The sequence below is a fragment of the Somniosus microcephalus genome, chromosome 12 (genome assembly GCF_052327205.1).
Source record: "Somniosus microcephalus isolate GS21.2 chromosome 12, FLI_Smic_1.0, whole genome shotgun sequence".
Lineage (NCBI taxonomy): Eukaryota > Metazoa > Chordata > Chondrichthyes > Squaliformes > Somniosidae > Somniosus > Somniosus microcephalus.
The window spans coordinates 163,365,013-163,380,556 of NC_140998.1; the positions used below are offsets into that span (position 1 = coordinate 163,365,013).

The 15,544-nt window shown below is 44.8% G+C and overlaps 1 protein-coding gene across 1 annotated transcript in view; it reads right to left on the minus strand.

Moving 5' to 3' along the window:
- Positions 1 to 2,811: 2,811 nt before the first annotated feature.
- slc39a9 (solute carrier family 39 member 9) overlaps positions 2,812 to 15,544 on the minus strand; it is a 58,892-nt gene continuing 46,159 nt past the window's right edge. Inside the window, exons 6-7 of the mRNA XM_086003760.1 lie at positions 12,380 to 12,514; positions 2,812 to 3,718 (exon numbers count right to left, since the gene is read on the minus strand). Of these exons, the coding sequence (XP_085859886.1) occupies positions 3,491 to 3,718; positions 12,380 to 12,514 (363 nt within the window). The 3' untranslated portion in view covers positions 2,812 to 3,490. The remainder of the gene's footprint in view (positions 3,719 to 12,379; positions 12,515 to 15,544) is intronic.

A 15,544-nucleotide genomic window follows, 5' to 3' on the forward strand; every position in this document is an offset into this window, starting at 1 on the left:
ATCATATGATTGGGCAGAGTCAACACAGATTTACGAAAGGGAAATCGTGTTTGACAAATCTGTTGAGTTTTTTTGAGGTTTAACTAGCATGGCAGAGAAGGGGGAAATCAGTGGATGTAATGTATTTGGATTTGCAAAAAGCATTCGATAAGGTTCCACATAAAAGGTTATTACACAAAATTAGGGCTCCTGGGATTGGGGGTAATATATTAGCATGGATTGAAAATTGATTAATGGACAGAAAAAGAGAGTAGGAATAAACGGGTCATTTTCAGATTGGCAGGCTGTAACTAGTGGGGTACCGCAAGGATCAGTGCTGGGCCTCAGCTATTCACAATCTAGATTAATGACTTAGATAAAGGGACCGAGTGTAATGTATCCAAGTTTGCTGACGATACAAAGCTAGGTGGGAAAATAAGCTGTGAGGACGCAAAGAGATATCGGCAGGTTAAGTGAGTGGACAAGGTGGTGGCAGATGGAATATAATGTGGGGAAGTGTGAAGTTACCCACTTTGGTAGGAAAAATAAAATAACTTTTTTTTTAATAAAAGTGAAAGAATTGCAAAATGTTGGTGTTCAGAGGAACCTGGGTGTCCTTGTACACAAATCACAAAGTTAACATGCAAGTACAGCAAGCAATTAGGAAAGCAAATGGTATGTTAGCCTTTATTACAAAGGAATTGGAGTACAAGAGTAGTCGTCTTACAGCAATTATATAGGGCCTTGGTGAGACCACACTTGGGAGTATTGTGTACAGACTTGGTCTCCTTACTCAAGGAAGGATATACTTGCCTTAGAGGGAGTGCAACGAAGGTTCACTAGACGGATTCCTTCACATTTCTTATGTTCTTATGTGAAAGGATGGTGAGTTGGATGGGGTACATTGAATGAGAGAGGGGGTGGGGAGTTGGATGAGGTACAATGTCTGTGTGAAAGGAGGGAGAGTTGGATGGGGTACAATGTGTGTGTATGTGTGTGAGAGAGACTGGGGAGTTGGATGGGGTACAGTCTTGTGTGTAAAAGGGTGGGGAGTTGGATGGGGATTGGATGTGGAAGTGCGACTGTGGGGTAACCTTTGGGGTAAGTGAATGTCTGGTTGGTGTACTGAAATACAGACATCACTTAGATATTTAATCCTAAGGATATACTTCTGGAGTTTAGAAGAATGAGGTGTGATCTCATTGAAATGTACAAAATTCTTAAAAGGTTTAACAGGGTAGATGCTGAGAGGCTGTTTCCCCTACCTGGAGTGTCTAGAACTAGGGGTCAAAGCCTCAGGATAAGGGATCGGCCATCTAGGACTGAGATGAGGAGAAATTTCTTCAGTTAGTGGGCTGTGAATCTGTGGAATTCTGTACCCCAGGGGGATGTGGATGCTCAGTCGATGAGTATATTCAAGACTGAGATCAATAGATTTTTGGACACTAAGGGAATCAAGGGCTATGGGGATAGAGCGGGAAAGTGTTGATGTAGATCAGCACGATCTTACTGAATAGCAGAGCAGGCTCGAGGTGCTGTGTGGCCTACTCCTACTTCTTATGCTCTAACAAAAAGGTAAAAAAATACCAATTGTGCAGTATAAAAGTGCTTAAAATTAACCAGAATACATAATTTTTAGTTTAAAAATTCAAGACTTTCCAAGGCAGCATGCCCAGCAATCACCCCATGCCCCCAGAAATGCACCACCAGCATTTGGATTTCCCCTATAGGCTTTTATGTACCTATGTTTTGTGTCCTTTCCAAAACAAGTGAAGGAATATCATGCACACCTATTGTTTTAAGTTACAAAGTCTGTGTAAATTCTTGTTTCCACATTTCAGGGTCGTTGGGGCGGTCACTGGCTTTTTAAAGCACCATTGGTTGCCTTTTGCTAGGTGTATAGATTGGCATGTATGCATTCGGATAAGGAAGCCGGGCAGAAATAATGTCCTAGTCGATGGGGCATTTGGCTACTGTTGAAGGGACAACTGCAGATGAAGCCAGCTCTTCAATACTTTATGTAAAGTGTGAACAGAGGAGTATTTGGAGGCAGCAGGTGGGGGGTTAGCAAGTTATGATGATTTGGAATTCACTGCCGGAAAGGGCAGTGCAAGCAGATTCAATAGTAACTTTCAAAAGGGAATTGGATAAATACTTGAAGAAAATTGCAAGGCTATGGGGAAAGAGCAGGGGGGAGTGGGACTAATTGGATAGCTCTTTCAAAGATGCCTTTCACAGGCACGATGGGCCAAATGGCCTCCCTCTGGGCTGTGAGATTCGAAGATTCTAAAAGGGATCGGGGATATAAACCCCTTCTATTGATAAAGGATGCATGTATAATTTTATCAGCTCTGCAACCACATTTTCTTGTCCAAATGTTTACATGATGCAAGAGATGGGATGAAAGAAAAGTTAGATAAAACTAAAAGAATGGCCACTTATTAAAAATTTATTTATAGATATTTATCTTAAAAACAAAAAAAAACTGCAAGATCTGTTAATTGTGCACAAAGAGTTGGAAAAGTAAGGCAGTCATCCATGGAATGATTTCAGTTTACATAAAACAACCGAAGCAATAGAACACGGTTCAGAACAATGAATATTCAAAAGTCAGCACAGTCACACCAACGGCATTTCATTCTTCACACTTTTATTTCCATGGATCTCGGAAACCTTTCCCGACCGTTACCTCCTCCTCCCCCAATCCCCCTGGTGTGATCCTCCTCCCTCGCACCCCACCATTACCCCCCCCCGGTGTTACCCACCCCACACCCCTCCCGCACCCAGGCGTTAACCCTCCAACCCCCACTTTTACCCTCCTCTCCCCCCACCCTTACCTTCTCTTCCCCCCACCGACTGATATGTTTAACCATTAAAACCGAAGATTCAGACGGTTTCTTTTAATTTCCTTTCCCCATGTACATTAACAAAGCACTTTTAAACAAAAAATCCCTCCCCAAATACATGAACCTGTCAAAATCCTATCAATTAAACACACAGACACTGAATGGGCAGGCACCAAACTCACGGGCTAACAAACTCTTTAAGACTGTAGCTGAATGTGAAGAGACTGTACACATGAATAAAATCCAGTAAAAATTATATTTCACATACTGCGTAACGAACCCAGTGTTAATTCCCTTGGCTCGATTAATGCCCCGGATTATCTCTAACACACCCCAAGTTCTTTGTTAATTTATTAAGTGGCTGAATTGCGTCTTTTGTACCGAGACACTGCTTGGTTAAAGTTTGGTTGGAACAAGGGGGAAAAGGGGAGAATTCTGGTTTTGTCGATGCAAAAGACAAAACTCAGTTACCTTTTTAAAATGGCTATGCTGCTAGAATTCTTCCCAACTTCCTATTTACAACCTGGCCCAAATTTAATTTATATTTTCAATCCCATTACATTCGGAATTTCACGGGAAAGCCCAACCCGCAACGATCCCGTTCTGCCGCTACGAGACCTCTGGCAGACCCTTATTATCCGCACTCCTGCTTGCTCCGTTGCTGGTTAATGCTGGTGACCCACCGAGAGGATCAATGGAATCAAGCAGCCCAGGACGAGGGTGCAAACCTCAAGTCGACTGAGTCCCTTCCCACCAGACTCGGCCTTGTGACTGTGGCCAGTGCCTCCCACCTCCGGGAGCACGTGCACGGTGGCTACGTACAGGAAAGTTCCTGCCGAGAACAGCATGGCGATTCCAGTGGCATTCACTTCTGAAAGCGCTTCTTTACTGCTCTACAATCAGAAGACAAGATATGGAAGAGAAGAAAACACACAACAATGATTCAGCAGCTACTCTCCTGGGAGTGCAATATAGTCTTCAATTCTCAAAACCATATCAAGTATTAAGCCAGTCAAAAGTGAGATTTTATTTTTAAAATTAGTTGTTCAAATTTAGCCCACACTGATGGAATGAAATAGCAGACCACTCTCTCATGTGAATGGAGAGGGACAATCTCAATCCAGTTTCCAAGTGTAAAACTGCCTCTTACTTAATGTAATTAAATCAGCAATCTCACTTGGAAGTGGGAAACAAAAGCATATTGCTGCTGACACTGAAAGAAAGAACTTGCAATTCGATAGCGCCTTTCACGATCTCAGGACATCCCAGAGCACTTTACAGCCAATGAAGTACTGTCGGAAACGCAGCAGCCAATTTGCACACAGCAAGCTCCCACAAACAGCAATGAGATAAATGACCAATTAACCTGCTTTAATGTTCAATGGTGTCTCTTACTGCTGGCTATGTTAGCATTTCCTATCAGATCACATAACTGCACAGGGTCAAATCCAGCTGCAAACTATTATCCGGGTTATTCAAACCCTGCTCGCTGATTTAAAGAATTCTATCGGGTTGAAATTGTGCTGTGCAATAATAGCAATGAATGAAACTCCTTTCTCTGCTATTTTAGCAAAGACCTTAGCCCAGGTATTTTAAGATAGCAGAAAGCAGAATTTCCTACAAATACATTGGTTATATAAAAAATTGTTTTTGTCTAGCTTTCATCCATCGCACACTTCAAAGTGTCAAAAGTATAAAAATAAGAGGGGACAAAAGCAGCCATTTCCTGTTGGGTTTTCTAACATCGATAACCTGTCTGAAAGCCCTGGGGATTCATCCACACTGAGGAAGTGTGAATCTCACCATTAGAATACTCTTATTTTAAAAAAAATAAAATAAAAGTCTTAATATCAGGGCACTTTAAAAATAACAGTTTAGAGAACTAAAATTAAATTGTTCTGACAAAGGGTCCTCGACCTGAAACGTTAACTCTGTTTCTCTCTCCTCGATGCTGCCTGACCTGAGTATTTCCAGCATTTTCTGTTGTTATTTAAAATTAAATTGAGGTGCCTTTTGGATTTACCATTTTCATTTTCAAACAGTTCAATCACTAAAAGCTAGTGTTACAAAAAATAATTAAATAGGCTAATGGAATGTTGGCCTTCAGAGCGGCGAGAGCGGACCTGCGGGAGACTCGGCGGAGCGGCGAGTTTAAAAGAGGCGCCAGAGACCAGGTAGGCCTCAGGGCGTACTAATCTCCAATCTCAGAACTCAGAGGGAGGGAAAGACGTCAAAAGTAATCGAAGTGTGACGTCACCAGAAAGCAGGTAAGTGATTGGTTGGTGAGTATTTCTCTCTTTTTATAAGTAGGAGCAGGAGTAGGCCTACTCCGCCATTCAATAGGATCATGGCTAATACGAATCTAGACTCACGTCCACTTCCCTGCCCTCTCCCCGTAACCCCTAATTCCCTTATCTGCTAGGAAACTGTCTATCTCCATTTTAAATGTATTTAATGTTGCAGTTTCCACAGCTCTCTGGGGTAGCAAATTCCATAGATTTACTACCGAGTGAAGAAGTTTCTCCTCATCTCAGTTTTGAAAGGGCAGCCCCTTATTCTAAGATTATGCCCCCTAGTTCCAGTCTCACCCATCAGTGGAAACATCCTCACCGCATCCACCCGATCAAGCCCCCTCACAATCTTATGTTTCGATAAGATCGCCTCTCATTCTTCTGAACTCCAATGAGTAGAGGCCCAACCTACTCAACCTTTCCTCATATGTCAACCCCCTCATCTCCAGAATCAACTGAGTGAACCTTCTCTGAACCGCCTCGAGAGCAAGTATATCTTTTCTTAAATATGGAAACCAAAACTGCACGCAGTATTCCAGGTGTGGCCTCACCAATACCCTGTATAACTGCAGCAAGACTTCCTTGTTTTTATACTCCATCCCCCTTGCAATAAAAGCCAAGATTCCATTGACCTTCCTGATCACCTGCATACTAACTTTTTGGGTTTCATGCACCAGGACCCCCAGATCCCTTTGTACTGTAGCACTTCGCAGTTTCTCTCCATTTAGATAATAACTTGCTCTTTGATTTTTTCTGCCAAACTGCATAACCTCACACTTTCCAATATTATATTCCATCTGCCAAATCTCTGCCCACTCACTTAGCCTGCCTATGTCCTTTTGCAGGTTTTTATGTCCTCCTCACTCACTGCTTTCCCTCCCATCTTTGTATCGTCGGCAAACTTGTATATGTTGCACTCGGTCCCTTCCTCCAAATCGTTAATATAGATTGTAAAGAGTTGGGGTCCCAGCACTGACCCCTGCGGAACACCACTAGTTACTGATTGCCAGCCCGAGAACGAACCATTTATCCCAACTCTTTGTTTTCTGTTAGATAGCCAATCTTCCACCCATGCCTGTATATTACCCCCAATCCCGTGATTTTTTATCTTGATCAGTAATCTTTTAAACTTTAACTCTGTGGTTTATAGTTTTTAAGCTCTCCGTGGTGTAGCGGGGGCTGTTGGTAAACCAGGGCCCTTAAATAAACCATTTAACTGTAGTGTAATTGGTGGGATTGATTTGATTTAATTTAATTTCAATTAATTAAAGGGCAAGTCATGGCAGGAGAGCCCGGCCCCGTGGTATGCTCCTCCTGCACTATGTGGGAACTCAGGGACACTTCCTGTGTCCCTGACAACTGTGTGTGCAGGAAGTGTGTCCAGCTGCAGCTACTGGCAGACCGCATTGTGGCGCTGGAGCTGCGATTGGATACATACGGGACCATTCGCGATGCTGAGGAAGTCGTGGATATCTCGTTTAAGCAGTTGGTCACACCGCAGGCAAAGGTTGGACAGGCAGAAAGGGAAGGGGTGACCAACAGACAGAGTACTAGGCGCAGGCAGGTAGTGCAGGGGTCCCCTGTGGACATTCCCCTCTCAAACAGATACACCGCTTTGAGTACTGTTGGGGGCGGGGAAGGCTTATCAGAGGAAGGCAGCAGCAGCCAACTTCCTGGCACCAGGGGTGGCTCTGCTGCACAGGACGGGAGGAAAGAGGGGTAGGGCTATAGTAATAGGGGATTCTATTGTAAGGGGAATAGATAGGCATTTCTGCAGCCGCAAACAAGACTCCAGGATGGTGTGTTGCCTCCCTGGTGCAAGGGTCAAGGATGTCTCAGAGCAGCTGCAAAACATTTTGGAAGGGGAGGGTGAACAGCCAGTTGTCGTGGTGCATATAGGTACCAACGATATAGGTAAAAAACAGGATGAGGTCCTAAAAGCTGAATATAGGGAGTTAGGAGGTAAATTAAAAAATAGGACCTCAAAAGGTAGCAATCTCAGGATTGCTACCAGTGCCACATGCTAGTCAGAGTAGAAATAGAAGGATATTTCAGATGAAGACGTGGCTAGAGGAATGGTGCGAGAGGGAGAGATTCAAATTCCTGGGACATTGGAACCGGTTCTAGGGGAAGTGGGACCAGTTCAAACCAGACAGTTTGCAGCTGGGCAGGGCCGGGACCAATGTCCTAGGGGAAGTGTTTGCTAGTGCTCTGGGGGAGAGTTTAAACTAAAATGGCAGGGGGTTGGGAACCTGAGCAGGGGGAGAGGAAAGGGAAACAAGGATAAAAGCAAAAGATAGGAAGGAGAAAAACAAAAGTGGCAGTCAGAGAAATCAACGGTTTAAATCAAACATGGCCACAGTAAATAATAATTCTAATAGGTCTAAGAGCGTTAAAAAAACAAGCCTGAAGGCTTTGTGTCTTAATGCGAGGAGCATTCGTAATAAGGTGGATGAATTAGCTGCGCAAATAGAGGTAAACAAATATGATTTGATTGGGATTACGGAAACATGGCTCCAGGGTGGCCAAGGCTAGGAACTCAACATCCAGGGGTATTCAATATTCAGGAAAGATAGTCAAAAAGGAAAGGGAGGTGGGGTAGCATTGCTGGTTGAAGGGATTAACACAATTGTAAGGAAGGATATTAGCTCTGATGATGTGGAATCTGTATGGGTAGAACTGAGAAATACCAAGGGGCAGAAAACGTTAGTGGAAGTGGTATATAGACCTCCAAACAGTAATGCGGAGGTGGGGGATGGCATTAAAAGGGAAATTAGAGAAGCGTGCAATAAGGGCACAGCAGTCATCATGGGTGACTTTAATCTACGTACAGATTGGGCTAACCAAATTAGTAACAATACTGTGGAGGAGGAATTCCTGGAGTGTTTACGGGATGGTTTCCTGGACCAATATGTCGAGGAACCAACCAGAGATCAGGCCATCTTAGACTGGGTATTATGCAACGAGAAACGATTAATTAGCCATCTTGTTGTACGAGGCCCCTTGGGTCGGAGCGATCATAATAAGATCGAATTCTTAATTAAGATGGAGAATGAAGTAGTTGACTCAGAGACTAGGGTCCTCAATTTAAATAAAGGAAACTACGATGGTCTGAGGCGCGAGTTGGGTAGGATTGATTGGGGAATGTCACTCAAAAGGTTGACGGCGGATAGGCAATGGCAAACATTCAAAGACCGCATGGATGAACTACAGAATTTGTTCATCCCAGTTTGGCATAAAAATAAAACAAAAAAGGTGACTCAACCGTGGCTAACAAGGGAAATTAGGGATAGCATAAGATCCAAGGAGAGGGCATATAAATTGGCCAGAAAAAGCAGTAAACTTGAGGATTGGGAGCAGTTTAGGATTCAACAAAGGAGGACAAAGGGATTAATTAAGAAGGGGAAAAAAGAATAGGAGAGTAAGCTTCCAGGGAACATAAAAACTGACTGTAAAAGCTTTCATAGATATGTGAAGAGAAAAAGATTGAAGTCAAGTGTAGGTCCCTTGCAGTCAGAATCAGGGGAATTTATAATGGGGAACAAAGAAATGGCAGACCAATTAAATACATATTTTGGTTCTGTCTTCACAAAGGAGGACACAAATAATCACCCAGAGATGTCGGGGAACATAGGGTCTGATGAAAGGGAGGAACTGAAAGAAATCAGTATTTGTAGGGAAATGGTGTTAGGGAAATTGATGGGATTGAAGGTCGATAAATCCCCAGGGCCTGATCAATCTACATCCTAGGGTACTTAAGGAAGTGACCCTAGAAATAGAAGAAGCATTGTTGATCATCTTCCAACATTCGATGGAATCTGGAACAGTACCCATGGATTGGAGGGTAGCTAATGTTACCCCACTATTCAAAAAAGGTGGTAGAGAGAAAACGGGGAATTACAGACTGGTAAGCCTGACATCGGTAGTGGGGAAAATGCTAGAGTCCATTATAAAAGATGTAATAGCAGAGCACTTGGAAAACAATGACAGGATCGGACAAAGTCAACATGGATTTACAAAAGGTAAATCGTGCTTGACTAATCTACTGGAATTTTTTGAGGATGTAACTGGTAATAGGTAAGGGAAAACCAGTGGATGTGAAGTATTTGGACTTTCAGAAGGCTTTCGATAAGGTCCCACATAAGAGATTAGTGTGTAAAGTTAATGCACATGGGATTGGGGGCAAGGTATTGACTTGGATAGAGAACTGGTTGGCAGACAGAAAGCAAAGAGTTGGAATAAACGGGTCTTTTTCCGAGTGGTAGGCAATGACTAGTGGGGTACCGCAGGGATCGGTCCTTGGACCCCAATGATCTAGACAAGGGAACTAGATGTAATATCTCTAAATTTGCAGACGACACAAAGCTGGGTGGACGTGTGTGCTGTGAGGAGGATGCCGAGAAACTCCAGGATGATTTGGACAGGTTGGGTGATTGGGCAGAAGCATGGCAGATACAATATAACGTGGATAAATGTGAGGTTATCCACTTTGGTGGCAAAAACAGGAAGGCAGATTATCTGAATGGCAATAGATTGGGAGAAGGGGAAGTGCAACGAGACCTGGGTGTCCTTGTGCACCAGTCGCTGAAGGTAAGCATGCAGGTGCAGCAGGCGGTTAAGAAGGCAAATGGTATGTTGGCCTTCATAGCGAGAGGGTTTGAGTACAGGAACAAGGATGTCTTGCTGCAGTTGTGCAGGGCCTTGGTGAGACATCTTGAGTATTGTGTGTAGTTTTGGTCGCCTTATCTGAGGAAGGATGTTCTTGCCATGGAAGTAGTTCAGCGAAGATTCACCAGGCTGATACCTGGGATGGCAGGACTGACGTATGAGGAGAGATTGGGTTGACTGGGCTTGTACTTGCTGGAGTTTAGAAGAATGAGAGGGGATCTCATTGAAACTTATAAAATTCTGACAGGACTGGACAGACTAGATGCAGGAAGGATTTTCCCGATGGTCAGGGAGTCCAGAACCAGGGGTCACAGTCTAAGGATAAGGGGTAGGCCATTTAGGACAGAAATGAGGAGGAATTTCTTCACCCAGAGAGTGGTGAACCTGTGGAATTCTCTACCACAGAAGGCAGTAGAGGCCAATTCATTAAATATATTCAAGAAAGAGTTAAGATATATTTCTTAAGGCTAAAGGGATCAAGGGGTATGGGGAGAAAGCAGGGACAGGGTACTGAATTTGGATGATCAGCCATGATCGCATTGAATGGCGGAGCAGGCTCGAGGGGCCGAATGGCCTCCTCCTGCTCCTATCTTCTAGGTTTCATCTTGAGGGCTGGAATACAAAGGGGTGAAAGTTATGTTCCAGTTATAGAGAGCTCTGGTTAGACCCCAACTGGAGTACTGTGTTCAGTTCTGGGAACCACACCTCAGGAAGGATATACTGGCCTTGCAGGGGGTGTAGTGCAGATTCACCAGAATGATACCGGGACTAAAAGGGTTAAATTATGAAGACAGGTTGCACAGACTAGGCTTGTATTCCCTTGAACATACAAGATTAAGTGATGATCTAATTGAAGTTTTTAAGATGATTAAATGATTAAACTATTTCCTCTGGTGAGTGTGTCCAGAACAAGGGGGCATAACCTTAAAATTAGAGCTAGGCCATTCAGGGTTGATGTCAGGAAGTACGTCTTCACACAAAGGGTAGTGGAAATCTGGAACTCTCCCTCAAAAAGCTGTTGAGGCTGGAGGTCAATTGACAATTTCAAAACTCGGATTTTGTTGGGTGAGGGTATTGAGGGATGTGGAACCAAGGCGGGTAAATCGAGTTAAGATACAGATCAGCCATGATCTGACTAAATGGCAGAACAGGCTCAAGGGGCTGAATGGTGGTCTCCTAATCCTATAAATGAGAGAAAATAATCAGCGTGGATCGCCATCTAGTGACTCCATCCAGAATGAAGTCAGCTAGGCTCAGTTCCTGACATTTTCACTTGAGCACATAATCTAACCTCACTTCAGTGCAGTACTGAGGGAGTGCTGCACTGTTGGAGATGTCATCATTCGGATGAGACGTTAAACTGAGGCCCCGTTTACATAATCAGGTGGGCGTAAGAGATCCAATGGCATAATTCACAGCAAAGCACGGGAGTTCTCCTGGTGCTCTGGTCAACGTCCCTCCCTCAACCATTAGCACCAAATAAACAGATTAACTGGTCATTCACTGGGTGTGTGTGGAAATTGGCTGCCATGTTTGCCTATGCTAGAACAGTGAGTGCACTTCAAAAAGTAATCCATTGGGTATAAAGTGGTTAGAAATTTCCTGAGGTGGGGCACAAGGTGCTTTCTCTTGTATCCCGGCTGGAAAGTATATGTATAGCCATTAGGTGAGGGCAGGATTGGGCTTGGCTGTGGTGGCCCTGTGGTTGAAGAGTCCTTCCAGTCTGTGGAGCCCATGAAGCTGTACCCAGCAAGAGTTAAGGAGGGCAGAATTGGAGTACGGATTGTAGGGGAATAGCTTCAAGGCGTTGCCGAGCACAATGCTACTAGGGGACTGAATTAGCAGACACAGCCAAAGCTCCCAGCGCTCGTGAAAATATTAAATTATATTGACTTCGCTCCCTTGCACCATCAGGTCAGTAAGCCCTCAAGGTCAGTGCTCTCCGGTTACATCAGGAGGACTCACCATTTCAAAAACTGAAAACACACAAACATCATCATGTTTTATCATTTTTTTGTACAGTAATGGTTTGATGTTTGAATTGCATGGCCTGATGTGGAAACTCTCCCTTCCTTCAATTACATTACCTGCTCTGCTATTGCTTTATGGAATGATGCAACGATAATGGTTTCAAGTAACTAGTGCCCGAAACTGTGCCAACTACCACATACGTTGGCTTTGCTCACTTGTCAGCATTCCCAACTCGAGGTCAGAAGTCACGGGTTCACATGTCCCAGCATCAGACCAAAGTCTGACCTCGTAATCTGGGCCAAAATCTCCAGTGCAGTACAGAGGGAGTGAGAGATGGCCCACTCTTGGATGAGAGGTTAAGCAGAGGCCCTGCCTGTCTGTTCAGGTGGATGTTAAAGATCCTATGGCACTATTCGAAGAGGAGCAAGGAGTGCTCCTGGTGCCCTGACCAATATCTTCTCAAATGATAAAAAAAAGATATCAACTGATCATTCACCTCATTGTTGTTTGCAGCATGCTGCCGACACAACAGTCGTTGCACTGTAATTTCTTAGCGCAGTGCTAGAGGGGTTTTAATGTGGCAAGGTGCTGCATAAATACCAGTAATTATTTAATGTTACATACCTGACTCAGGCCTAGGTAAGTGACCATGGAGAGTAGCGGTGCTGCCAAGGCAAACACCAGTAGGTGTTTCCTGATTCGATTCCTTTCAAGCCCTGCGTGCATGAGGAAAGAAACCAGACCAAAAGCAGCTGGAGCCTAAAGACAGAGGACAGGAACATAAAGATTGCGGCAAATGATTAAATAGTCAACACATGGTGCTTACGGTTATTCGAATCACGAGATTTCCCCCACGACCTCAGGATGTTTCTAAAGCGCTTCACAGTCAATGAGGTACTTTTGAAGAGCCACGGCAAACCGGGAACGTGCACATCTTTACACACTCTTGACTGGTATTAATTTACCAAGGACAACACCGGGCGCTAGAGAAAGATGAGCAACTGACCAGAATATTCCTGCACCCAAGGCTTAGAAACATTATCGAGATGGGGTTCCAGATGAGGCCAGACACCTGGCAGCTTAATCTATTTATTTTTAAACTGCCATTGTTGAAAGCAAGTATCTCTACTGAGCCCCATCCTGCAGCACTCCCCTAACAAACTGCTTTGGGTAGTTTCCTCCCAAGTTGCCATTTAACTTGCCCTTTCGGTACTGGAGTCGATGGGAATGGCACCTACCTTTGTTACATTGGGGAGAACTCCCCTGATCATCATCGAAATATTGCCGTGTGATCTTTTACGTCCATCCGGGAGGTCAGACGGGGCCTTGGTTTAACGTCTCATCCGGAAGACGGCACCCTCCGACAGTGCAGCACTCCCTCAGCGCGGCACTGAAAATTCTGTGCTCAAACCTCTGGATTGGGACTTGAACCCACAACCTTCTGACTCAGGTGAGAGTGCTACCACGGAGCCAAGGCTTTGTTGAATAAAGTATATTAACGAGGAATTGGGCCAAAACAAATGCACAGACACGAGTGCAGTCTCAACATCACTGCAGAAACAACATTGATATCAGGAAAACATTCTAATAGGTTCACAAACTGAGAGACGGATAATAGGAGAATAGAGAAACAGAAGATAGGAGGAGTAGGCCATTCGGCCCCTCGAGCTTGTTCCACCATTTAATGCAATCATGGCTGATCATCCAAATTCAGTACCCGGTCCCTGCTTTCTCCCCATACCCCTTGATCCCTTTAACCTTAAGAAATATATCGAACTCCTTCTTGAATATATTTAATGAATTGGCCTCAACTGCCTTCTGTGGTAGAGAATTCCACAGGTTCACCACTCTCTGGGTCATGAACACTTGATAGCACATTCAACGACATTGTCCATTTCTTTGCTAATGATTGAGAGTAAACTGATGGGGCGGTAATTGGCCGGATTGGATTTGTCCTGCTTTTTTGTGGACAGGACATACCTGGGCAGTTTTCCACTTTGTCGGGTAGATGCCAGTGTTATAGCTGTATTGGAACAGCTTGGCTAGAGGTGAGGCGAGTTCTGGAGCACAAGTCTTTAGCACCACAGCCGGGATGTTGTCAGGGCCCATAGCCTTTGCTGTATCCAGTGTGCTCAGCCGTTCCTGGATATCACAGAGTGAATCGAATTGGCTGAAGACTGGCCTCGGTGATGGTGGAGACCTCAGGAGGAGGAGGCCGAGATGGATCATCCACTCAGCACTTCTGGCTGAAGATGGTTGCAAATGCTTTAGCTTTGTCTTTTGCACTCATGTGCTGGGCTCCGCCATCATTGAGGATGGGGATGCTCATGGAGCCTCCTCCAGTTAGTTGTTTAATTGTACACCACCATACATGGCTGGATGTGGCAGGACCGCAGAGCTTTGGCCTGATCCGTTGGTTGTGGGATTGCTTAGCTCTGTCTATAGCATGCGGCTGTTTAGCACCATGTGTTGCAGCTTCACCAGGTTGACCTCTCATTTTTAGGTATGCCTGGTGCTTCTCCTGGCATGTTCTTCTAATCTCTTCATTGAACCAGGGTTGGTCCACTGGCTTGATGGTAATGGTAGAGTGAAGGATATGCCGGGCCATGAGGTTAGATTGTGGTGGAATACAATTCTGCTGCTGCTGATGGCCCACAGCACCTCATGGGTGTCCAGTTTTGAGCTGCTAGATCTGTTTTGAATCTATCCCATTTAGCACGGTGGTAGTGCTACACAACACGATGGAGCAGGTCCTCAGTGTGAAGACAGGACTTTGTCTCCACAAGGACTGTGCGGTGGTCACTCCTACCAATACCGTCATGGACAGAAGCATCTGTGACAGGTAGATTGGTGAGGATAAGGTCAAGTAGGCTTTTCCCTCATGTTGGTTCACTCACCACCTGCCACAGGTCCAGTCTGGCAGCTATGTCCTCAGTACTCAGCCAGCTCGGTCAGTAGTGGTGCTACCAAGCCACTCTTGGCGATGGACATTGAAGCTCCCCATCCAGAATACGCTCTGTGCCCTTGCTACACAGTGCTTCTTCCAAGTGTGTTCAACATGGAGGTGTACTGATTCATTAGCTGAAGGAGGGCAGCAGGTGGTAATCAGCAGGAGGTTTCTTTGCCCACGTTTGACTTGATTCCATGAGACTTCATAGGGTTCGGTGTCAATGTTGAGGACTCCCAGGGCCACTCCCTCCCTCCCATATACCACTGTGCCACCACCTATGGTGGGTCTGTCATGCTGGTGGGACAGGACATACCCAAGGATGGTGATGGAGGAGTCTGGGACATTGGATGAAAGGTATGATCATTTGAGTATAACTATGTCAGGCTGTTACTTGACAAGTCTATGGGACAGCGCTCCCAAGTCCCCAGATGATAGTGAGGAGGACTTTGCAGGGTCGACTGGGCTGGGTGTGCCTTTGTCATGTCCGAATCCGATGCCTAGGTCGATGCCGGGTGGTCTGGCCGGTGTTATTCTTATTATAGTTTTTGTAGCAGTTTGAGTGGCTTGCTAGGCCGTTAGAGGACAGTTAAGAGTCAACCACATTGCTGTGGTGCTGGAGTCTCAGACCAGACCAGGTAAGGACAGCCGGCTTCCTTCCCTGAAGGACATTAGTGAACCAGATGGGTTTTTACAACAATTCGATAGCTTCATGGTCACCATTACTGATACTAGCTTTTTATTCCATTTATTTAATTGTTTTTTTATTTCTTTCTTTTAAACATTCACAAACTTACATAAGAACATAGAAGTAGGAGCAGGAGTAGACCATACGGCCCCTC